Raw genomic sequence first — 25,786 nt, 5'->3', positions numbered from 1 at the left:
CCCTTTTGAAAGTTATTATTGAAACTGCTTCCACCACCCTTTCAGGCAATGCATTCCAGATCACAACAACTCGCTGTGTAAATTTTATTTCCCTCATGTCGCCTCTGCTTCTTTTGCCAATTACGTTAAATCTGTGTCCTCTGGTTACTGACCCTTCTGCCACTGGAAATAGTTTCTCCTTATTTACTCCATCAAAACCATTCATGATTTTGAACACCTTTATCAAATCTCCTCTTAAACTTCTCTGCTCTAAGGAGAGCAACCCCAGCTTCTCCAGTCTCTCCACATAGCCGAAGTCCCTCATCCCTGGTACCATTTTAGTAAATCTCTTCTGTAACCTCTCTAAGGCCTTGACATCCTTCATAAAGTGTGGTGCCCCGAATTGAACACAATACTCCAGCTGTGGCTGAACCGATGTTTTAAAGAGGTTTAGCATAACTTCCTTGCTTTTGTACTCTATGCCTCTAATTATAAAGCCCAGGAACCCATATGGCTTTTTAACAGCCTTCTCAACTTGTCCAGACACCTTCAAAGATTTACGTACGTGCACCCCCATTCGGCCCATCATGCCTGTGCTAGTTCTTTGGTTGAGCTATCCCAATTAGTCCCACTTCCCTGTTGTTTCCCCGTAGCCCTGCAAATTTTTTCCATTTTAGTATTTATCCAATTCCCTTTTGGGAATTGGATAAATACTAAAATGGAAAAAACTTGGAAATATAGCAAACAATGAGTAGGATAGCAACAGATTTAAGGTAATTGGCAAAAGAAGCAGTGGCGACATGAGGGAAATAAAATTTACACAGCGAGTTGTTGTGATCTGGAATGCATTGCCTGAAAGGGTGGTGGAAGCAGTTTCAATAATAACTTTATTCCTGCACCCGCTTTAAAATTGTACCATTTAGTTTATATTGCCTTTCCTCATTCTCCCTACCAAAATGTATCACTTCACACTTCTCGACATTAAATTTCATCTGCCGTGTATCCGCCCGTTTCACCAGTCTGTCTACGTCCCCTTGAAGTATGTTGCTATCCTACTCATTGTTTGCTATATTTCCAAGTTTTCTGCCATCTGCAAACTTTGAAATTATGCCCTGTATACCCAAGACCAAAACTTTTGGTTTTGTTTCCCATTTTACTTTGCCAATCATTCCACCAGTGATCCAGATACTTGCCACCTACTTGCACTCGCTGTCTTCCAGCCAGCATCCTCCATGAATTTGAGGGTCCTCTATTTCTAAATTATTTGATGGGGTGGGAGGCTTTCTAATATATGCTCTATTGGCCATGGGACCATAAATCTGCTCAAGTGGGGAGAAGGGGGTCGGAATCTTGTTCCGTGAGGAGGGAGGAGCAAAATCTTGATTGATGGGGAGGAGCTAAATTCTTGCTCCTGGGTGATAGGGAAGAGGCAGTATCGCTCAGCAAATGTATATTTGTTGGCCTGAGTACCTTTAAATAGTGTTGTCAGCTCTTTTCAAATCCTCTCTTCCTCTTCCAGTCCCTCAGCCATTTTCAGCCCACTGGTATTTGGTACTTATTTTCTTTCTTCAGAGTGAGTGGTTTTGGGTTTTCCCTTTAGGTATCCAATTTCATTTTTTTTTCACTTCTCAACCTCTCCTTTAAATATTACTTTACATTCCTTATTTTTTTTAAAAAATGAGTGAATAAAGGGGTCAATACTAGGACCGCTGCTAGTTTTGATAAATATTAATGACTTAGACTTGGGGGTACAGGGCACAATTTCAAAATTTGCAGATGACACAAAACTTGGAAGTGTAGTAAACAGTGAGGGGATGGTGACAGACTTCAAGAGGACATAGACAGGCTGGCGGAATGGGCAGACACATTTCTGCATTAAATTTCATGTGCAAAGTGCTAAGTGATACATTTTGGCAGAAAGAACAAGGAGAGGCAATATAAACTTAAATGGTACAATTCTAAAGGGGGTGTATTAAGACAGAGACCTGGGGCTATTTGTGCACAAATCTTAGGCGGTGGCAGGGCAGGTTGAGAAAGCAGTTAAAAAAAGCATATGGGATCCTGGGCTTTATAGAGTCATGGAGTACAAAAGCAAGGAAGTTATGTTGAACCTTTATAAAACACTGGTTCAGCCACAATTGGAGCATTGTGTCCAATTGTGGGCACCACACTTTAGGAAGGATGTGAAGAGAGGTTGTAGGAAAGTTTTACTAGAATGGTTCCAGGAATGTAGGACTTCATGGATAGACTGGATAAGCTGGGATTGTTCTCCTTAGAGTATATTTGATAGAAGTCTTCAAAATCATGACAGGTTTAGATAAAGTAAATAAAGAGAAACTGTTTCCTGGCAGAAAGGTCAAGAAGCAGAGGACACAAATTTAAGGTAATTGGCAAAAGAATCAAAGGCGATGTGAGGAAAAACTTTTTTACCCAGTGAGTAGTTGTGGTCTGGAACACAGTGCCTGAAAGGGTGGTGGATGGAGAGTCAATCATGGCTTTCAAAAAGGAAATGGATAAATATTTGAAGGGAAAAAATTTGCAGGACTATATGGAAAGAGCAGGGGAATGGAACTAACTGGATTGCTCTTACAAAGAGACGGCACAGGCTCGACGGGCCAAACGGCCTCCTATGCTGTAACAATTCTACAACTCTAAAGATCGCTGCCGCTTACCTACAGCAGTACCAACTTTAACAGTTTCTCTGTGCCGGTAAAATCACTTTGTTTTGAGGCACAAATAGCTGGGATTTAATCAGGGTACCATTTGGGCTGTCATTTAACATTAGGTTGTATCCCACTGTTTTCAATGTCTCAATATTACAGTGACAGTGCCACCTACTACCACAGAACCTTTGCAATCCTGAAACCACCGCTTTTAATAGACTAAGCTACAAACTTTGATTTTATATTATAATTTCTATTTAAATAGCAACATGTATCACAATTTGAGAAGCAGAATTGGTTAGACCATAAGTTTCTATGCAGTACAGGCTGATGGTGCTGTAGTGCTTCAGTCTTGCATCATCACTGGTGGGAAGATGTAGTTACTGCATGACAAATTTAGAAAAGTATTTTCCATTAGAAATGTGGGCACAGAAAGAAATAAAGAACTTGAATTTATGTATCAAGTATCACAACCTCAGGACATCCCAAAGCGCTATCCAGCCAATGAAGTAATTTTTTTTTTAAAAAGTGTAGTCACTGTTGTATTGTAGAAAACGTGGCAGCCAATTTACATACAGCAAGGTCCCAAAAACAGCAATGTGATAATGACCAGATAATGTGTACCATCCACAGGATGCACTGCAGCAACTCGCCAAGGCTTCTTCAACAGCACCTCCCAAACCCGCGACCTCTACCACCTAGAAGGACAAGAGCAGCACGCACATGGGAACACCACCACCTGCACGTTCCCCTCCAAGTCACACACCATCCCGACTTGGAAATATATCGCCGTTCCTTCATCGTCGCTGGGTCAAAATCCTGGAACTCCCTTCCTAACAGCACTGTGGGAGAACCGTCACCACACGGACTGCAGCGGTTCAAGAAGGCAGCTCACCACCACCTTCTCAAGGGCAATTAGGGATGGGCAATAAATGCCGGCCTCGCCAGCAACGCCCACATCCCATGAACGAATAAAAAAAAATGTTTTAGATGTTGGGTGAGGGATAAATGTCGGTCAGGACACTGAGGAGAACTCCCCTGCTCTTCTTCGAAGAGTGCTGTGGGATCTTTTACATACACCTGAGGGGGCAGACGGGGCCTCGGTTTAATGTCTCATCAGAAAGACATATGTTCAATTTTATAATGGGAAAAGTTGCCAGAAAATGTGCAGCGATGCAGAGTTTTTTTTTTATTTCCGATAGATTTGTATGCTGTGTGTGTAGCACCTGTCCGCCATGTCAAACCTTTGCCTATAGACAAACTCGTATATATATTTGGAAAAATAGATATTAGTGATGTGAAATAATCAGACGGCAGCGGTTCAAGAAGGCGGCTACCACCACCTTCTCAAGGGCAATTGGGATAGGCAATAAATGCTGGCCTCGCCAGCGACGCCCACATCCCACGAACGAATAAAAAAATCGGTTAACATCTGCAATTAATGTGTTAATTTTTTGGGAGTTTTTTTTATTAACGTGCATTGATCTTGTGGAGTGTACCTACGTGGGAGTTTTAAAGTAATTACAATCAATCGTTGACCTCCTGGGCCCATCACACCTGGAACCGCCTGCAGCCTTCAGGACACCTCAACTCCTCACCCTAAGCTTCTGTGCACAAGCGGCCATTGTGTCCTGTGGACGTGCGAGCATTATCCCGCTTCTGCACATGTGCGGCGTTATCGCAGTGACAGTTGAGTGCGAGTGCAGCAATGCCTGTCAGCGGTACTCATCACAGAGCCTGAAGCCAGCTGCAGACTGTCTCCATCAGCCGTGGGCCCCAGTCGGTCTGCTGCTCCATGGATCTCCAGTCGTGTGTTGCAGGTTAGAGTGTTACCGTGGTTCGGATCCATTTTACTGTCTGGTGGGAGAAAGCGAGGGACCCTGGAGTGGGACTTGAACCCACCACCATTCTGACTTTGGAGAAGAGAGTGCTACCAACTGAGCCGCAGTTTACACCATTGGATTAGATATAAAGATTAATTTATCCTCTCATCTCCATGTAATATTCAGTACACAGCCAATCCAGGAGTGACTATCAAAAGCAGGAACAGGTAAAGTTACTTGAGAGTATCACCATGGACCAGATCCACTCCTGACGCTTTGCTGTGGTCCTATAACCCCTTTACAGTAAGACACCACAGTGCTGTACCCTTAATACCCTCCCCCTCGTGATGGGGCACTATTACTCTACTCCTATAACACCTTCATGTGAAGGTATCACACTGCTGTACCCCTAGCCACCACCTCATTGATATGTTAAGCACTATATACTCCTGTATATACTGCAGTACTCCTAAAATTCCTGCTTATCCTTTACAGTATGGACAAGATGAAATGAATAGCCTTCCTCGGCCCTAATTATCTTGCGATTAGTACATACATCCCTTCAATCTGAGGGAGCTTACCCAGATAACTGGTCAAAACCCACTGCAATTCAACTAAGGCAAGGAAAATGCAGCAATGAACAGGACTCAAAAGGAAAGGACAAAGTTTAAAAACCTGCAGACCTTTTTATTAATAAATTCTGCCATTTCATCTGTACAGAACAAAGAGCCTGTATGTTAGGATTTCATTAACATCTCAAATTACACAGCATGATCGGGAACAAGTATCTTGTACGTTCATGAAGCGGATTTTATACACAGAAAAAAAATTTACAAAACCCTACAGTTTGTAAATTTTACTTCAAAGTGACATCGACACCTATAGCAGTACAACGCATGACTTTTTGCGTCTTGTCTGTACAACACGCAGGGCGACGCCAAGGAGTCTCACTGTACACAATTTCACTACAGATATTCTGTATTAAAAAATTTTAAACACCCCTAATACAAAGGAAATTTAAAAAAAACAGATAATCCCAAGTCTGCAACATGCAGGCCACCCCCTCGCCATGATGGCAGTCACCAAAGTGACCAGGCAAATCCACACAAGAACTTAAAACAGAAGGCAACAGAAAAGAGTCGACAATTACAGGCTGTGACCCTGCTAGAATTTATTAGTAAACAATAAATAAGGCTGAAGATTCAACACAAAAAGGAGAAAATAAATGTGCGTGATACTTCTGTTAGCAGTCAGAGATCAGTATTTAAAATGTACATTTCCTGATTAGATTGTTGTTCAGAAGCAATTTGTGTAGAGGACTATGGCTGATGGGATTTACAACACAGTCTAGTGGAATGGTGTTGATCACTGGTAGCACCCTCAGTGCATCCAACAGAGATCCTGTCAGTGACTGACTGAGGCCGATTAAAGCAGCCAGTTCACTTTGTGCAAATTAACCTTGCATTAATGACCACACTGTACACTCACAGCTTAAAAAAGGAACTTCAAACAACTAGTAGAGATTGACAATTGTTCAAAGAGAATTTTTAAAACAGGCAAAAATACTGCCACAGAATTTTACTTCTCTATATTTTTTTATTCCAAATCAGCATATTTCTTACAACATACTGATATGCAAAAGTTTAACGCTGTACACTTTATGCCATCTTAGTATGTACCAATGTGACTGCACAATTCAGTGTAATCACAGTATACATGTGAAAACGCATCTCATATGAAATTACCTCGTTCGCCTACAATTAAACTAAAAAATTTCAGGCTGCCTTGTTTCCTACTTGTCAGCCTTCACCTCAGAGTACCATAATTAGAATGCTGCTGTGAAATAATAGTGCACTAATATAGAGAGAATTACATAGATATGCATTAATGAACATTGGCTTAATTCAGAATAAGGTCATTTCTTAGCTTCACTTGGGGTATAAAAAGTGACGTAAACTTTAATGCATTTGCAGGGTAAACTGTTCTTAAAGTCGGTGTTGAGCTTTGTGGATGGTCCCCTTTAGGTCATCTTGTACTTCAATTGAGAAATGAAGGAAAAATCTGTAACCAAGACCTCAAACTGGAGCTCACAGTCCGAGTACCCAACCATCAAAGCACAGGGTGCGGATGAAAACGTCTACCGCAATTTTACGTAACACCAAACATTTCAAATTTACAGTGAATTAAGTTTGGCCTCAATACCTCTGGGCACGAGAGTGGCCAGATCTTCATGTTTTGCACAGACAGGTCCCTTTAAACCACTAACGCTCAATATTTCATTTATAATGTGGGCTATAGTAGGCAAAACCATAGCCAGCTTTTCTCCTTCTCCTCCCCACCATCACCAAAAGAAAGCGCAAAAAAATATATAATCTCCAAAAAAGAGAGCAAGACCGGTGTGCTTTATACAATCAAAAAAAGAAAACAAGAGGCATGTGTCTAAAGCATCCTACAATCTACTTGAACTGATACAATTCTTTGGAATCGTTTGGTTTGTGGCAGTTACCTTTTCTACAGGTGAGAATCGCTGTTGGATGAGACTGCTACCAGTAAGGTTCGTTTGATCTGGGCGAACATGATTCAGATACACAATGGGAACCAAGTCTACAGGAAACTAAAGAGAGGAGTCCTGCTGGAGCAGAAGCAGCAGCTTTTGGCTCGCACATTTGTTCTGCAGGTAAAATCTGTGCGGAACAAACAGAGAGAAAGTGTAAAGGATCGGATTGCGTCTGCTGCTCTTATTTAAGGAGACTATACAGAGGCTGTACAAAGGCAGGCTCGGGCCATGCTCTACCTATCCTTCAGCTCCCGTGTCACTCGTTTGGTGATCCTGCCGCAGGTCATGCCCAGTAGAAATAGGACGCACACTCCCAGCGCCAACAAGCCCATAAGGTAATTTTTGGACGGAGACGTCATAACTTGATAGGCTAAATCTGCAAATCCCTCAGCTGGGGCCACCTACAAGAAAAATAGTAATGCTATGTTAACTGAGAGGCTTTAGACTAAGGTAAAGCAGAATTAGACATCATGAAAACCAGGCAATGGATGCGTGATGACCACTTGAAGATTTTTATGGACATGAATTTTACCGCAATATTTTTACACAGGTCTCATCTCACTATCATCCCCTACAATGAATCATCCCCCAAAAAGACAAAATCACACCTTGGATTCTCCATGGCTTGAGCTGACTTGTTAAAATTGTGACTCTCCTCCCAACCCTTTCCATCCCTGCTGAAAATCACTGTTTGCTCCCTGGCAGCATCAGAAATTCACTGCGATGAATCATCAAGCTTGTGCCCAACGTGCCAATCTGCTGAAGCATGGGATTATTAACAAGCTCCATTCCCACATACATCACAAACCTGGAAAAGAATAGAGTGTTGGCTACACTCTGCGGGTTGGACTCGGGGGTGGGGGTGGGGGGGGGGGGGGGGGGGGGGAGAAAGAGGGGGAAATTTCAATTGTGGCTTTATTGCCTCTCTCTACAAAGAGAATGTTCCATTGTTCATTCATACCCCAGCTCCCCAGAAGTGGGTTGGATGCAGTGGCACTCTGCCTAGGATCCCTTCCCCAAACGCTCTGACTCGTTTTACCTTGGCTGCGTAACTCCACATTTCCAGACGATCTTGTAATCTCTTTTTACAGTCTGGCTGCAATCTCACCGTTTTATCTTCCAGTGCCTCCAGCAAACAGGACATTTCTAGGGAAAGAAAAATATAATTCAATAAACGTCGAACCCTTCCACTGAGCCCACCACAGGAAGCGGGTGCCAAGCAGCAGATTCCACACACACGAGGCCCAACGACAGATTGCTGCTAAATTAATAATGGGCTCCGATTCAGACCTCTATCCTCAAATATTCAAAAGAATACTTATGGAATGAAAAATTCACTTATTAAAAAGTGGAATTATTAAAAAAAGCTGCAGTTCATTTTAAACGTATAATTATAGTGATTTAAGAGACAGAAGCAGCGTTCCCTACATCCCAGCCAGAGCAGGGGCCAGTGAGAGCCTCTTGCATCTGTCCTGCTGCGTTGGAGCGATCAAAAGGTAAGTGGAAAATTGGAGTCCCACTGATGCTGGAAATGCCAGAGCTGACTGCAGCTTTTAAATGGGATATTTTGTGAATCTACATATATTAACTAGAGATTGCTAACGCACGATCATAGATTAAAGCCCACTTGACTTTTTTTTGTGTGATGTATTTATTAACGTGAGTGATGTTAGTGCTGAGCAATGGGACACTTTCCCACTTTCAGTATCAGCGGGTTGGGTTTAGATTCAGAGTAAAGGTCCCTCCCCACTCAGTCCTAACAATGTGCTTTAACGCAGAACAGCACCCCCATTACATCAGTGGGAAACAATTTGCATGTTACCCACCCTTGCAGCTTATGCATAGTTAATATTTATTCACAGGGCAGCGAGTGTGGCAGCAGGGCAGGAAGAAAGCACGTTCCTTCCTGATGTTCTCTTCTCCCTCTCCTGCTGCACAAGCAGCAACACATGCCATCAGGGTAAGTATCGGGTTTGTGGTAACCTCGACAGATAATGAGACTGACTGGCCAGGTCATTAGCTTGAATATCAGAATGGAACAAATTTCCACTCCAACCCCCCACCCGCCCCCACCACACCACCACCACCGAGTGCAATTTACTTACGCCGTCCCTTGCCAGGTAGGATCGAAGCACACTGATGTTTGATATCTAGGCCGCAGGCTGCATGAAGCACTGGGTCCACAAAGATGTCGGCTTTACTCTCCTGCAGCATGTTAAGCACCTCCTACGTAACAAGGAATTATTCAATTAAACAAAACCGAAGCAATCTGTAATCTCTCCTGTTGGCACTAAGTAAATGATGCAGTGTCAGTGTGCTGTACAGACCAGGAAAGAACACACCACCCATCAATTCCAAAAGTGGGTAGGACATTGGTATCGCCCACATGGTGGGTGCAGTGCCACAATTTGTCAGAGATAAGTGAAATCAGCAGCTGCATCCTTTCATAGTATTACATAGTATTTATAGCACAGAAACAGGCCATTTGGCCCAACAGGTCTAAGCCAGTGTTTACGCTCCACACAAGCCTCCTCCCACCTTACTTCATCTCATCCTATCAACATATCTTTCTATTCCTTTCTCCTTCATGTACTTACTAGCCTCCCCTTAAATGCATCTATCCTATTCGCCTCAACTACTCCATGTGGAAACGAGTTCCACATTCTCACCACTAAGTAAAGAAGTTTCTCCTGAATTCCTTATTGGATTTATTAGTGAGTGTCTTATATTTATGGCCTCTAGTTTCGGACTCCCCCACAATTGGTAACATCTTACATGGAACGTACGACACAGAAACAGGCCATTCGGCCCAACAGGTCCATGTTTATACGCCACACGAGCCTCCTCCCTCCCTACTTCATCTAACCCTATCAGTGTATCCTTCTATTCCTTTTTCCCTCGTGTTTATCTAGCTTCCCCTTAAATGCAAATATGCAATTCGCCTCAACTACTCCTTGTGGTAGCAAGTTCCACACTCTAACCATTCTCTGGGTAAAGAATTCTCCTGAATTCCCTATTGGATTTATTAGTGACCATCTTATATTTATGGCCCAAGTTATGGACTCCCCTGCAAGTGGATACATCTACCCTACATCTACCTTATCAAACCCTTTCATAATCTTAAAGACCTCTATCAGATCACCTCTCAGTCTTTTCTTTTCCAGAGAAAAGAGCCCCAGCCTGCTCAATCTTTCCTGATAGGTATAACCTCTCAGTTCTGGTATCATCCTAGTAAATCTTTTTTGCACCTTCTCCAGCGCCTCTATATCTTTTTGATCATAAGACGACCAGAAGTGTTCACAGTACGCCAAGTGTGGTCTAACCAAGGTTCTATACAAGTTTAACATAACTGCTCTGCTTTTCAATTCTATCCCTCTAGAAATGAAACCGTGCTTGGTTTGTGCTTTTTTTTTTAAAAAATGGCCTTATTAACCTGCATCGCTACTTTTAGTGATTTGTATATCTGTACCCACAGATCCCTCTGCTCCTCTAACCCATTTAGACTATTATCCAAGCAGTATGTGGCCCCTTTATTTTTCCTACCAAAATGCAATACTTCACACTTATCTACATTGAAATTCATTTGCCAATTACACGCCCATTCTGCAAGTTTATTAACGTCTTCCTGTATTTTGTCACAGTCCTCCTCGGTATTAACTAAAATCTGAATTTTGAAATTGTACTTCCGATTCCAGAGTTCAAATCATTTATGTAAATGGTGAACAATAGTGGTCCCAGCACCGATTCTTGTGGAACACCACTTCCCATCTTTTGCCAGTCTGAGTAACTGCCCTTAACCTCTTTGTTTTCTGTTTTGTATCCAGCTTGCTATCCACTCTGCTACCGTCCCTTGACTCCACATGCTCTGACCTTAGCCATGAGTCTACAATGCAGTATGTTATCAAAGGCCTTTTGAAAAACCAAATATATTACATCTACTGCATTACCCTTGTCTTTGTCTTTTTGTTTTTGTTACTTCTTCAAAGGATAGAAGATGATGTATCTTCTCTACATCTACCCTATCGAATCGGTGCATAATTTTAAAGACCTCTATCAGGTTACCTCTCAGCCTTCTCTTTTCTAGAGAAAAGAGCCCCAGCCTGTTCAGTCTTTCCTGATAGGTATAACCTCTCAGTTCTGGTATCATCACTGCATATCTTTTTTGTACCTTCTCCAGTGCCTCGATATCCTTTTTGTAATATGGAGACCAGAACAGTGCACAGTAATTCAAGCGTGATCTAACCAAGGTTCTATACAAGTTTAACTTAACTTCTCTGCTTTTCAATTCTATTCCTCGAGAAATGAACCTCAGTGCTTTGTTCCCATTTTTTTTTAAAAAATGACTGTTAACCTGCACTGCTAATTTTAATGGTTTGTAAATCTATACCTAGATCCCTTTGCTCCTCTTTCCTTCAAGTAGCTTAATGATTTAACTTCTAAAACCAACAATCAACTATGAAGTTGGCTTTACCTTTTTGCAGGATTCTACTGTAATCTTCAGCAGGTTGATTTTCAGACACTCCTCCACCTGCCCAGTCTGTTCCTGTGCTGCAGCTTCCTCTGCACACAGAGTGTTAATCTGCAAAAACAGGAAATGAAATTTCACAGAATGGTCCCAGCTATATTCCTCACCCCAAGCAACACTCCTTTATCCCAGTCACTATTTCTTTCTCCTCTCCATCCCCACTTTCTTCTTCTCACCACATTGTCCTGAATCCAACCCACCTCTTTAGTGCAGTGTATCTGCAGCTGAGGATCCAACCTGTAGTCGAGGGCTGACTCCTGGATAATCACACGGATCTGATCCTCACAGTCGGAAGACAAGCGCTGCCAAGAAATGAGAACGTCATCAGAAGGAGCTCAATCACTTTAGCGCAAACTCTTAAATCGATGCTCTCAGCACATTCTAAAAGAAAACCTAAGATTCATAATAGCTCAGATCAGGCCACTGCCAAGCGGACTCTAAATATAGTCTAGAAATAAAGCAAGAAATATCCACCAGTGGAATCACTCCAGTCCCTTCTGGCTTGAATTTATTTCTGCTCACTGCAGGGAAAGATGTAGAAAGGTTGTGTACACAGTAAACACAGGCAAAGCCTCAGTGGGAAGAAAATCGGTCGAACTGCACAACTCCATCAGTACGCTACGGTGTGGTGGAGCCAGCCACTTTCCAAAGAAAACCAGGCTCTATACAACTCCTGTTTAATACACAGATCTTATTCATCCAAACCAACAGGCCTTCCACTTACAAACAGCAACCACTGATCACTGTGGAGACATTAGCTGCCTTCAGTCACCAGATCTTGAGTTAATAACCGGTTGCGTCAAACGCTTTGGAAATCTAGTTCTGTGCACTGTTTGTTTTTAATCATGAGAGAACGAGGTGGCCCGTTAACACACAACGCTCCTCTCCTGTTTAATCGTTGCTAGGAACTTCCGCTCATAAAATGTCAGATGACGAGACATTTTCCTCGCTCACCAAATATAGCCTCTGCAAATGAATGAACATCTGCCAATCAGTGGGAAAGCTGCCTCTAATTAACCGTTAGCTTTTGCTGTCAGTGAGCTGAACTCCCAATGTGTGCCTGCATGGAGGTTTAAGTAAAACAAAGAGCAAAATACTGCGAATGCTGGAAATCTGAAACAAAAACAGAAAATACTAGAAAACACTCAGGCAGCATCTATGGAGAGAGAAACACAGTTAACATTTCAGGTTGATGACCTTTCATCAGAAACTGTGTTTCTCTTGCCACAGATGCTGCCTGACCTGCTGAGTGTTTTTCAGCATTTTCTGTTTTTATTGGAGTATTAAGTCCGTCATCTTAGCTTGCAACATTTTAAAATGCTGATCACAGACCACATAGGCTGGTTTGAAGATACTATGCACTTCGAAAATAGTCTAATATCAGACAATGTGAGCAGCATTCCCTTGAACCGATCACAGTAAAAGGACCTGTGGTGAGGTCTACAATTCTTGAATTTGAGGGTTCCTATAAAGTAAGGCTGGAGATGGCTAGCAGGACCAGTCAATACACACATCAAACAGATCTTAATGGGGAAGATATTGCCCTGAAAAGTCTAATTAAACAGAATATGAAAGCTCAGTGAAAACTTTTTTTTAAAAAAATTATAAAATTTTCAGCATTTGTCAAAAACAAACAAAAGTGGAAAGGCCAAACTAAAATATGAGAATGCTTTCTGGTACATTAGCTAAGCTGGCAATGACAGAAAAAGAACTGAGGTGGACTTCCAGAACAAAGCCCACAGATACTCAGCAACAAGGGAAGCCTGCATACTGCATAGGATTTTACAGCACAGGAGGAAGCCATTCAAGCCCATCATGCCTATGCTGGTTCTCCGATTGTGCTACCCACTTTACCCTTTGAGTTTTTTTCTTTCAAATATTTATCTACTTCCCTTTTAAAAACTAATACGGATTCTGCTTCCATCACTGTTTCTGGTAGGGCTTTCCCTGTCCGAATCCCTCCTTTTTTTCCTCTTTTAATGATCTTAAAGTTATGACCTCATACTGACCAGTGGAATTAGTTTTGTCTGATATCAAAGCATCATAACTTTGAACACCTCTATCAGATCACCATGTAACCTTCTTTGTTATAATGAGGGTTGTCCTACGAGGAGAGATTAAATAGAATGGGCCTATACTCTCTGGGGTTTAGAAGAATGAGAGGTGATTTCATTGAAATATAAGATTCTGAGAGGGCTTGACAGGGTAGATGCTGAGAGGATGTTTCCCCTGGCTGGAAAGTCTAGAACGGTAGCACTGGGGACATAGTCTCAGGATAAAGGGTTGGACATTTAGGACGGAGATGAGGAGGAATTTCTTCACCCAGACGGTTGTGAATCTTTGGAATTCTCTACCCCAGAGGGCTGTAGATGCTGAGGCGTTGAGTATATTCAAGACTGAGATCGATAGATTTTTGGACTCTAAGGGAATCAAGGGATATGGGGATAGGGCAGGAAAGTGGAGTTGAGGTCGAAGGTCATCCATAATCTTATTGAATGATGGAGCAGGCTCGAGGGGCCGCAAGGCCTATTCCTGCTCCTATGTTCTTATAAGAGCCCTAGTTTCTCTACTCGCTCATCACTAAATCCTCTCATCCATGATATTGTATCTGCTTGGCAACAAACTTGCAAAAGGAAGTGTGTCTTGGTGTTAATCCCATTTGTATGTGCATGACTGATTGAATAAAGGGTCTCAACTCGCTCTGTACTGAAAATTTCCAGTTTCTCTATTTTACCAAGTAGTGTAACATCCGGTAACAAGAGGCTAACAATCCCGCCACAGTAATCAACACAACCACTACATGCCTGAAGGCAGATACATTTGCTTAGTTACGGTGTGTAACAATGAGGGAGGGAGGGGTGAAAGAGAAATGACCAACATGTAATTCAGGAAAACGGTCTCCTTCGTGGCCCACCTGTCCTGTCAGTACCTGGTCAGCATATTTCAGTTTCAGACAGGAGACGACCTGACCCTCCAGCTCTTTGCCATCCTTTACATTATTCAAAACAGACTGGCAGAACTTGGGGATGTCAGCCTTGCAGGCTTTCCTCAGGACTGGATTTAAACGGTAATCTGAAAAAGACATACATGAAATTTAAATGAAAAATGCACAATAATACATGGAGGAAAAACTGAGCATGGTGGAGACTCCAGTCATATGGCTATAACTGCAGTAGGCTTTGATGACATACTCCATCTGGAGGCTGTGGGGCAGCATAGCACTGATCTGTAGTAATACGATGTGGGTTCATGTGTAAGTCACCATCTCAGCTATTTTATCATGGGAAAATGTCTGAGACCAGCTGCTTTCCCATATGCAAGGACAGAAAGGTGAAGTTACCCTGGGACTCTACTTATAACTGCCCCAACTTGGCCCATTTGAGACCTGCATGGACAGGTCTGGGAGCAGTTCATCAGCTTGGCTAGAGATGGTCTGCATAGGAAAATCCTAGAAAGGGAAGAAAATACCTTCAAAGTCAAAAAAAGGAAGACTCACCCTTAATGGCTACTACAACTGCATTTACTAGCACATCTATTAGGTTTCTCGGGTATTTAAATCAGTGTTTCATTGACGTAACTTACCAAGTTTTCTTAAGACCAGCATGACTTTTAAGGAGTCGGGGAATTAAATGCAAGAGTTAAAGGATAGTGGAAATCTGGAACACACTCCCCCAAAAAGCTAGGTCAATTGAAAATTTCAAAACTGAGATTGATAGATTTTTGTTAGGGAAGGGTATTAAGGGGTATGGAACCAAGGCAGATAAATGGAATTAAGATACAGCTCAGCCATGATCTAACTGAATGGCAGAACAGGCTCAAGGGGCTGAATGGCCTACTCCTGTTCCGATATCTCCAGGAACAACCCATCATCAGTAAGTACAGTTGCAATATTCCTCTGAGGCTCCACTGTGGCAAACTGGAGTCATTTTCAGGCAACTTTAACTGGTTCCACTAGCTCAGTTCATTCTGTTGAGAGCAATATCGGGGGATATCATAACCCAATTTTACAAAATGAGTGCAACTCCGCTTACTTCATAAAAACGGAAAGCGTTCACAATCCGGTCCCAAGAATTCCAATCTGATATCAGATCACTTCTAACACACAGAACACAGCACCCAGACCACAGCACCCAGACACCAACACTGCAGAACTATTAACAGCCTTGTTAAAAATGCATGTACTAAATTACCTTGCTACACATGGAGAATTGGACACAAGTTGTAAGCGATTGCACAAAACCCATCTGTGCATGGAAGGAGCAATCCAAAGGCTGTGCTCAACTCTTACCATCTAAGGTTACTTTGTTTATTTTCCTTTCATAGGAAGCATCCCCTGCAGACTAGATGCTGTACATAGTTAGCACTGGACTTGGCTTTCCTGGGAACCGGCATGCACTATGAAATAAAAGTTCCCTCTCTCTGCTGATTGTAAATGCCCTGCAGAAATGAATTTGGGCTGTGTCAATTCCTGTTCCTTACAGGTGGGGCCCACAGCACAGAACTGGCCATAATGCCACACAAAACTGCAATTTGGCAGGGTCAACACTTTCTCTTCTCTCCTCCCACCCCCCCCCCCCCCAGCCCCTCCTCCCACACAAGGTTGCAGGGCCCTACACTGGGAGGTTTCCAACTGCTGAATTGTGTCGGATTTTCTGGGCTCAGCAGCACATACCAGTGTTCTGCGTGATTTGCCGCTTGGTGATCATCTGTTTGCACTTGGGATCCATCAGTTCGGCATTCTTATTCTGCTTCAGGCACTGCAGCACATTCTTCGAGTCAGCATCAGCGCAGTAACGCTGCAAATACAGGGTACACACAACCTGTCAGAGTCCAGAAGAACAGCCTCTGGCAGCCAAACATTCAAACTGAGTTCTTATGAAGCCTAGCTTCAATGTTAAATCCACACACAGATGCTTGCGACGCTGCAGTTGGAACATTCCTCATAATAAATAACAACCCTCAAATAAACCAATGTTAGAATGGCATTTCCATTTATGCACCGTTAAAGGTAACATCCATACTAATCACCGCCAAAACTGGAATTATCACCCACATAGAAAACATAGTTTAGCAGCCGGGAAATTCAGCCTTTGACATCTGATGCACTTTTTCCTGAAACACCAGTGATGAAAAACAGATTTTGGAGAATGCGTTCAATAAATGAACACTTTCTGCTGTTTCTTGTACCCTGGGTATCTCACAATTTGCTACCACCAGTGTGATGTAACTTTAGGGTATGTTAACCAAGCCGTTCTTTCTTGCAACAGTCTCCCCGCATTTTCCCACAAGTGGACCTCACGTCCCTATGACCGAAGCCTCAGCCCTTCACTTTCCTACCCCCTCATACCATTTAGGACTCCCACAATCCTTGATCGCTAGTACCCATATACAATTCACTCAAGGACTGTTCTATCAAGATCCCATAGTTGAGCCAGGCTCAAGTCCCCCAAATTAACCAACCAGATTTATTTACACTAAAGTAGAACACATAGAACATCACAAGCTTGTGTACAATGACTGCAGCAAATAGCCTGACCTTGTGATACTACACTCTACTCCCAACAGCAACGCGTATAGTCAGTCTCTATCAACGCTCTAACACACACCAATACTCGCTTTCATGGTTCAATTTTTCCCTCAGTCTCAAACCACAGGATTAAATTATCCAGTAGTGTCACTGCATATAGGTAGGTAGGCAGCCAGAGACAGAGCTGGCTTTCAGTATGAATGTAAAGTAACACACTGAGCGGATGCAGCCCGGCCCCAGCAAGTCTAGTTTCCAGAAGGTGGCTTTTGTCTTTGGCTTCCAAACAGCATTAATGTGGTCATTAAAAGCCAGGAAGATTTCAGTCAGGAGATCCAAACAACTCCCTCCTGTGGATCATTCAAGCTGGAAATAGTTGTAACTTGTCTCTGCATTGGTTTATCTCTGCCTGGATATTCACTGTGGAGTCCTTGGATTTAATCCTCCAGCCTGAGAAACTGGGGAAACGCAAGGGAACCGGGATGGTCTTGGGTGAAATTGAACTGAAAGTGAGTACTGGAACGTGTTACAGAGTGTTAGTAAAGAGACTGACGACCTATGCTGCTGTCAGCAGCAGAGTGCAGTTATAAAAGATCAGACCATTTGCTGCCACCATGAACTCATGCTGTTCTGTATGTGTCCTACTTGTTTAATGTCTGTAAATAACAACTTGCATTTATATAGCACCTTTAACATAGTAAAATGTTCCAAGTGTTTTACAGGGGCGTAATCGGACAAAATTTGATACCAAGCCAAAAAGAGATATTAGGACAGGAGACCAAAAGCTTGCAAAGAGGTAGGTTTTAAGAAGAGTCTTAAAGGATTAGAGGTATAGAGGCAGAGAGGTTTAGGAGGGGAATTCCAGAGCTTAGAGCCTAGCCAGCTGAAGGCATGGCCACCAATGAAAGAACGATGGAAATCAGGAATGCACAAGAGACCAGAATTGGAGAAACACAGAGTTCTCAGAAGGTTGTAGGGTTGGAGGAGGTTAGAGGTTACAAGGAGGGGCGAGGCCATGGGGGGGTTTTGAACACTAGAGATGAGAATTTTAAATAAAAATAAATCCTGTTGGTTAATTTGGAATCTGAACCCAGCCCAAGTGTGGCATGTTAATGATACTGTCTTCCAGAGTGACTTGGAAATAAAGTTCAGTTGGCATTAACGATCTAATACAGTGAGAGTTAAAGGACGCAAAGGCTCTGAAGTGGTAGAAAACTGGAGGGCTGCAGTTTAAGAACGTAAGAAATAAGAGCAGAAGGAGGCCATATGGCCCCTCGAGCCATTCAATAAGAACATGGCTGATCTTCGACCTCAACTCCATTTTCCCACCCTATCCCCATATCCCTTGATTCCCTGAGTGTCCAAATATCCACTGATCTCAGTCTTGAATATACTCAACGACTGAGCATCCACAGCCCTCTGGGGAAGAGAATTCCAAAGATTCACAACCCTCTGAAGAAATGTTTCCTCACCTCGGTTCTAAATGGCCGACGCCTTATCGTGAGACTATGATCGAGTTCTAGACTCGACAGCCAGGGAAAACAGCCTCTCAGCATCTACCCGTCAAGCATTCTCAGAATTTTATACGTTTCAATGAGATCGCCTCTCATTCTTCTAAACTCCAAAGAGTATAGGCCCATTCCACTCAATTTTTCCTCATAGGACAACCCTCTCATCCCAGGAATTAATCTAGTGAACCTTCGCTGCTTCTAAGGCAAGTATACCCTTCCTTAAGGAGACCAAAACTGTACACGGTACTCCAGGTGTGGTCTCAACAGAGCCCTATATAATTGCAGCAAGACCTCCTTACTCACATACTCCAACCCCCTTGCAATAAAGGCCAACATATCATTTGCCTTCCTAATTGCTTGCTGTATTTGCATGTTAACTTTCTGTGATTCGTGTATAAGGACACCCAAATCCCTCTGACTACCAACATTTTAGTGTCTCACCTTTTAAAAAATATTCTGCTTTTCTATTCTTCATACCAAAGTGGATAATTTCACATTTTCCCACATTATACTCCATTTGCCTCCTTCTCGCCCACTTAACTTATCTATATCTCATTGCAGCCTTTGCGCCCTCCTCAGTCCACTTTCCCACCTAGCTTTGTATCAGCAAACTTGGATACATTACACTCTGTACCCTCATCTAAGTCATTGATATAGATTCTAAATAGCTGAGGATCAAGCACTGACCCTTGCGGCATCCCACTAGTTAACCGAAAATGACCTGCTTATTCCTACTCTGTTTTCTGTCTGTTAACCAATCCTCTATCCATGCTAATACATTGCTCCCAATCCCATGAGCCCTAATCTTGTGTAACAACCTCTTGTGTGGCACTTTATCAAATGCCCTTTGAAAATCCAAATATACTACATCCACTGGTTCCCCCTTATCTACCCTACCAGTTACACCCTCAAAATACTCTAATAGATTTATCAAACACAATTTCCCTTTTATAAAACCATGTTGACTTTGCCTAGTCATATTAAGATTTTCTATGTGCCCAGTTACTACGTTCTTAATAATAGATTCTAGCTTTTTCCCTACTACTGATATCATTCATAAGGGGTGCAGGGTCAGCTACGCGTGTGCAGCAAGACCACATTTAAATACCCCAAAAGTACATCATACTAGCAGCAGCAAGTTGAGATCTATCAGTCCCATCATACCTTCTACAACATTGTAATGTTTCGTTGTATAGAATGAATCATTGCACATTTGTCTCAATGCCCTCCCCGTTTAAGGAGGGTCATCCCACCATAATAAGAACATGGCTCAGTATAGAGATCAAGGAAGGTGCCCATTAAGAAACGTAGACATTGGATCACACAAAGTACCAGGGTGCAGATTTCACCAGCAGACGCACTTTGCTTCCCCCAGAAGGGAACACTTTTCTAAGTAACACCACAGGTCTAACATAGCAACGAGGGGAAGAGTGCAATCATTATTAGTTTCTAGCCTGGATACCAAGCTGTTACACAACTACAACTGCAGCAACAGTTCAGGGATGCAAAGTGGCTTCAAAGCATGAGGCCTGGTTATTGGCAGATATTTCCAGACACAAACTCTGGATTTTTCCAGTCACAAAATAAAGTGCATCACTGTCGTCAAGGACATAGCTGTGTCCCTCATGTCAAAACTACAATTCACTCTGTGGTGACAGGAACATCAGGGACACATTATACACATGCTGGACATTCTGGTGAAAAGCTGGCTTTGTTTTTATTGCAATTGGTGAAGTCTCCAGACTGAAAGCTTCTCTGAACCTAGCTCTGTCCTCCTACCTTAATCATCTGCTTGCAAACCCTCATGAGGGTATAGTCCAGCTCAGGGTCACTCATCTCTGTCTCCTGCAGTTTGAAGATTTTGTCATGACAGCGGCTGGACAGAAACTTCTTAACATCTTTTAGACACTCGACCACCTGTTAAGAAAAAGAGCACACACAGGGCTGCAAAGTCAGACAAAGCCAAGAGAATCTGTACTCATTAACTCAGAATTACATGGGTTTCTGAAACAATTTTTTGATTAGTTTCGCAAACTTGGCACACAAACTATACACCAAGAGAAAGGACACAGCAATGCAGTGTGTGCGTGCGCGCTTGGTACAAATAATCGAGAGGTAAAGAAAAGTCATGACTAGGCATTGTAACCAACCATACATAATTCTCGACGGGATAAAAGACCAGCAAGTGCCCAAATTTTACACTAAAGATGTCCCTGAGCAGATCATTTATTTAGAGCTAGAAATGACTGGAGAAATCAAGGTTGGTTTTGGGTGGTTAGGGAGAAGAGAGGGGAGGTGGAAAAGAGGAGAGAAGAGAAGGTGCATCTGGGTGAAGTACAGGGTTCACACTCAGCTCTATGCATTTTCCAGAGGAGGGAAAGCAGTGAAGTATGGGCAAGACCAAATGATGTGCAGAAATACCCTCACAAACTGGCACTGTGGCTGGTTAGTATCGATTCACTTTGAAGTGCTGCTTGAGTTTCTATTTGACTTCGATCATGAGGGAAGCTAACTGAGTGCGAGCAGATTTTTTGGGCAGGTGTTCAAAATATTTCCCAGGCCAACATTGATTGGATTACCAGGTCAATCCTCAGTGCACTCATTTTTTAATTATCATCCCTTTTAGAATTTGATCTTTTTTAATTTAAAAAGGCAAGTCTGATTTGGTTTAAGCAGCTTGCACACTTAGAAACACTCAGCCCCAAGGCTTGCCCCTTGCTAACTTCCAGATGTAAACTCATTTCCTGGGGCATTATTGCTCTGCATTTCCATTATTCACTAAGCTAATTAGCTTGCACAGATGCAGCAAGTCTACATTTCATAACCTCAAAAGTGAGGGAGATGAAATTTATCCAAAAACTGAACAACTGCTGCTAGAGGAGTGGAGGCCCCAGACTGATATTACCTACAAGATCTCCAGCACAATCTGTAACCTCATGGTCCTGCATATTCCTCACTCTACCATTACCAACAAACCAGGGGATCAACCCTGGTTCAATGAGGAGTGCAGAAGAGCATGCCAGGAGCAGCACCAGGCATACCTAAAAATGGGGTGCCAACCTGGTGAAGCTACAACTCAGGACTACATGCACGCTAAACAGCAGAAGCAACATGTTATAGACAGAGCTAAGCGATTCCACAACCAACAGATCAGATCAAAACTCTGCAGTCCTGCCACATCCAGTCGTGAATGGTGGTGGACAATTAAACAACTAACGGGAGGAGGAGGCTCTGCAAACATCCCCAACCTCAATAATGGCGGAGTCCAGCACGTGAGTGCAAAAGACAAGGCTGAAGCGTTTGCAACCATCTTCAGCCAGAAGTGCCGAGTGGATGATCCATCTCTGCCTCCTCCCGATATCCCCACCATCACAGAAGCCAGTCTTCAGCCAATTCGATTCACTCCACGTGATATCAAGAAACTGCTGAGTGCACTGGATACAGCAAAGGCTATGGGCCCCGACAACATCCCAGCTGTAGTGCTGAAGACTTGTGCTCCAGAACTAGCTGCGCCTCTAGCCAAGCTGTTCCAGTACAGCTACAACACTGGCATCTACCCAACAATGTGGAAAATTGCCCAGGTATGTCCTGTCCACAAAAAGCAGGACAAATCCAATACGGCCAATTATCACCCCATCAGTCTACTCTCAATCATCAGCAAAGTGATGGAAGGTGTCGTCGACAGTGCTATCAAGCGGCACTTACTCACCAATAACTTGCTCACCGATGCTCAGTTTGGGTTCCGCCAGGACCACTCGGCTCCAGACCTCATTACAGCCTTGGTCCAAACATGGACAAAAGAGCTGAATTCCAGAGGTGAGGTGAGAGTGACTGCCCTTGACATTAAGGCAGCATTTTACCGAGTGTGGCACCAAGGAGCCCTAGTAAAATTGAAGTCAATGGGAATCAGGGGGAAAACTCTCCGGTGGCTGGAGTCATACCTAGCACAAAGGAAGATGGTAGTGGTTGTCGGAGGCCAATCATCTCAGCCCCAGGACATTGCTGCAGGAGTTCCTCAGGGCAGTGTCCTAGGCCCAACCATCATCAGCTGCTTCATCAATGACCTTCCCTCCATCATAAGGTCAGAAGTGGGGACGTTCGCTGATGATTGCACACTGTTCAGTTCCATTCGCAACCCCTCAAATAATGAAGCAGTCCGAGCCCACATGCAGCAAGACCTGGACAACATCCAGGCTTGGGCTCATAAGTGGCAAGTAACATTCGCACCAGATAAGTGCCAGGCAATGACCATCTCCAACAAGAGAGAGTCTAACCACCTCCCCTTGACATTCAATGGCATCACCATCGCCGAATCTTCCACCATCAACATCCTAGGGGTCACCATTGACCAGAAACTTAACTGGAACAGCCATATAAATACTGTGGCTACAAGAGCAGGTCAGAGGCTGGGTATTCTGCGGTGAGTGACTCACCTCCTGACTCCCCAAAGCCTTTCCACCATCTACAAGGCACAAGTCAGGAGTGTGATGGAATACTCTCCACTTGCTTGGATGAGTGCAGCTCCAACAACACAAGAAGCTTGACACCATCCAGGACAAAGCAGCCCGCTTGATTGGCACCCCATCCACCACCCTAAACATTCACTCCCTTCACCACCGGCGCACAGTGGCTGCAATGTGTACCATCCACAGGATGCACTACAGCAACCCACCAAGGCTTCTTCGACAGCTCCTCCCAAACCCATGACCTCTACCACCTAGAAGGACAAGAGCAGCAGGCACATGGGACCACCACCTGCACATTCCCCTCCAAGTCACACACCATCCCGACTTGGAAATATATCGCCGTTCCTTCATCGTCGCTGGGTCAAAATCTTGGAACTCCCTTCCTAACAGCACTGTGGGAGAACCTTCACCACACGGACTGCAGCGGTTCAAGAAGGCGGCTCACCACCACCTTCTCAAGGGCAATTAGGGATGGGCAATAGATGCCGGCCTCGCCAGCGGCGCCCACATCCCATGAATGAATAAAAAAAAAAGACCTAGAGTCAAAATAAATTCGATGATAGTAAACAACTATGCAGAAAGGCCTCAAGTTGGACACATCTTTCTGCCTGCTCACACATCTTTTGAGACAATTGGATTCTGTGCTAAAGTGTTTAACACCAGTACTCTCTACAGATCTCCAAACCTTTTCTTATTCCCTATTTCTGACTGCACAGTGGGAAATTATACAGGCTCTCATCTGATCGCAGAGGAAACCAGGAGTATCAGCTCACAAATCCAGTTTCAAGTTTATCCAAAATTAAAATTCACAAAGGATATGTTTAAACTGCATCCCTTAGGGGAAAAAAAATTGATGGAGCTGAATTCGAACAAAGCATATGGTCGGAAATGATTAATAAACCACATCCCTGTCAGAAACAAAATCATTCTGAGAAATGTCTCTTTTCCCAAGATGGAAGGGCCCCACTTGACACAGCCAGCTTCAGGCTGGCTAAATAACTAATTTTAGAAACAATCCATCTCATTATACCCTGCTTATTGTAAGTTAATGTTTTACAAGAGATGTTACTTTTAGAAACAATCAATTCCTCTGAACACGTAGATTAAGCAGGGTCATTTTGTGTTCCTAACATCTGAAAATTGCTCTCATTTCTCATATAGTGGCTTTAAAACCTCTGAAAATCTTTTCCCAGGTTAAGATCCTGGTTCCTCCGCTGCTCACCTGCGCATTCCCAAATGGTACGTTCTGACAATACTTGTCCATGTCTGCTTTGCAAGATACGTACAGCTCAGGCTCCAAACGAATGTCCTCAGTCTGTGGAAAGATGAGCAAAGTGTGAATAAAAATACATGGCATCCCTTTATACAGGCCAGTTCCTTTTTTAAAAAAAAACTTAGCAAGGGTCCTCTCTCCTTTTAATCAATCCAGTGCTTCTCCCCAAAGGAAAATTCTGAAATTATAGTCAACACCCTGAAACTTCTGAGACATACTCATTTGGACAGATTGAAGGATGATAGCAATGTGAGCAGATTTCATGTCCCCTTTGCAACCATCTCAACACCTGCATTTACCAGACAGGTACCGGCTGGGTCTTCTCAATTCGGAGCACAGCCACACCCCAATAGCGCCTCTAAATCTCTTACAATGGTCCGTTAATGACCTATGTGGTAGGCCACAGCTTTCCAATGGAAATGGCAAGGGTCCAAGGAGGTCAGCTGTGTAAAGATGCTCCACAATTTCACATAGCTCGAGAGATTCCTGACCCACTTTGTTAACCTGGCTTGGACTTGGTGGATCACTAAAATGGCAGAGGGGTTGATGGAAAAAACGCTAGCAGTTTTTCACAATCCTACATCTTGCTATATACTGACTTGTCCTTGACTGAAAAGCCCACAAAGGTTAATCATGTCTTTTCCCAAAAGGGCACAATATGCAGAATCATTACTGCTCACTTGGGATCACACTCATTGATGGTAACCTGTACAGAGACATAATCATGCAATCTATACGTCTTAGGATAAATGCATCAGACAGTGGGACCAGGACAATCTCTTCCAATCACCCTCCCCCCTTCGGTTTAATGCATTTTAAACCTAAGCCGGTGGGGAGATTTTGTACTGGCTCCCTCAGGTTAAGCTGACCCTGGTGAGCTAACTTGCCTGAAACTGTCAATATCTTATAAAGGGCAAGTAACCAGAACTAACAGAATTTAACCGATGCAATTTTCTGCCAAAGCACTCTACTTCAGCTACAGGGAGAGGAAGATACTTCCTCTTCCTTTTGTGTGCATTTGCCTTATCACAACAACTTGGTCCTTTCTGTTGACACTTGTCAAAGAAGATGCAATTCAAGGATAAGTCTTTGTACAAAGTGTGGACTCTTGTGGCTAGCACGTGAATCACGTCCCTGTTTAACAGACTATTCATTAACAGTGGAAGATGAGTAAGGAGCAATGGCACTGCCGTGGCTACATACTGAGGGACACTCACCATTTCCAGTTCTTCCACACGCAGCTGTTTCCGACATTTCATGGAGACACGTTGCTCCTTATTGTCCTGAAGCGTGTCATTCCGAACTGTGGTACTCAGGCAGATTACAACATCCACCCTGCGCAGAAAAGTGAGGGTTAAGGGTCAGAATTCTTTTACAGAAGGTTCCTCCCACACCTTGTCAATTTTCTCCTCCAAACCTTTGCTAGTGCATAGTTCCATGGGCACCCTGTGATACCATGACCAGT

The 25,786-nt window shown here is 43.3% G+C and overlaps 1 protein-coding gene across 3 annotated transcripts in view; it reads right to left on the bottom strand.

Annotated features, from left to right (window-relative positions):
* Positions 1-5,131: 5,131 nt before the first annotated feature.
* Positions 5,132-25,786, bottom strand: part of glg1a (golgi glycoprotein 1a) — a 96,699-nt gene continuing 76,044 nt past the window's right edge. Inside the window, exons 17-27 of one of the 3 annotated variants that reach the window (XM_067997711.1) lie at positions 25,539-25,656; positions 24,271-24,363; positions 20,362-20,499; positions 16,220-16,343; positions 14,426-14,619; positions 11,748-11,849; positions 11,494-11,601; positions 9,128-9,248; positions 8,062-8,168; positions 7,260-7,423; positions 5,132-7,149 (exon numbers count right to left, since the gene is read on the bottom strand). In XM_067997711.1, the coding sequence (XP_067853812.1) occupies positions 7,080-7,149; positions 7,260-7,423; positions 8,062-8,168; positions 9,128-9,248; positions 11,494-11,601; positions 11,748-11,849; positions 14,426-14,619; positions 16,220-16,343; positions 20,362-20,499; positions 24,271-24,363; positions 25,539-25,656 (1,339 nt within the window). In that variant the 3' untranslated portion in view covers positions 5,132-7,079. Of the gene's footprint in view, positions 7,424-8,061; positions 8,169-9,127; positions 9,249-11,493; positions 11,602-11,747; positions 11,850-14,425; positions 14,620-16,219; positions 16,344-20,361; positions 20,500-24,270; positions 24,364-25,538; positions 25,657-25,786 lie in introns of all 3 variants that reach the window. The other 2 variants (XM_067997712.1, XM_067997713.1) reach the window with 2 other exon arrangements.

This window comes from Heptranchias perlo, chromosome 16 (genome assembly GCF_035084215.1).
Source record: "Heptranchias perlo isolate sHepPer1 chromosome 16, sHepPer1.hap1, whole genome shotgun sequence".
In the NCBI taxonomy this organism is placed as follows: Eukaryota; Metazoa; Chordata; class Chondrichthyes; order Hexanchiformes; family Hexanchidae; genus Heptranchias; species Heptranchias perlo.
Note: the sequence above shows the minus strand (reverse complement) of the source record. Positions and strands in the feature narration are given on the sequence as shown.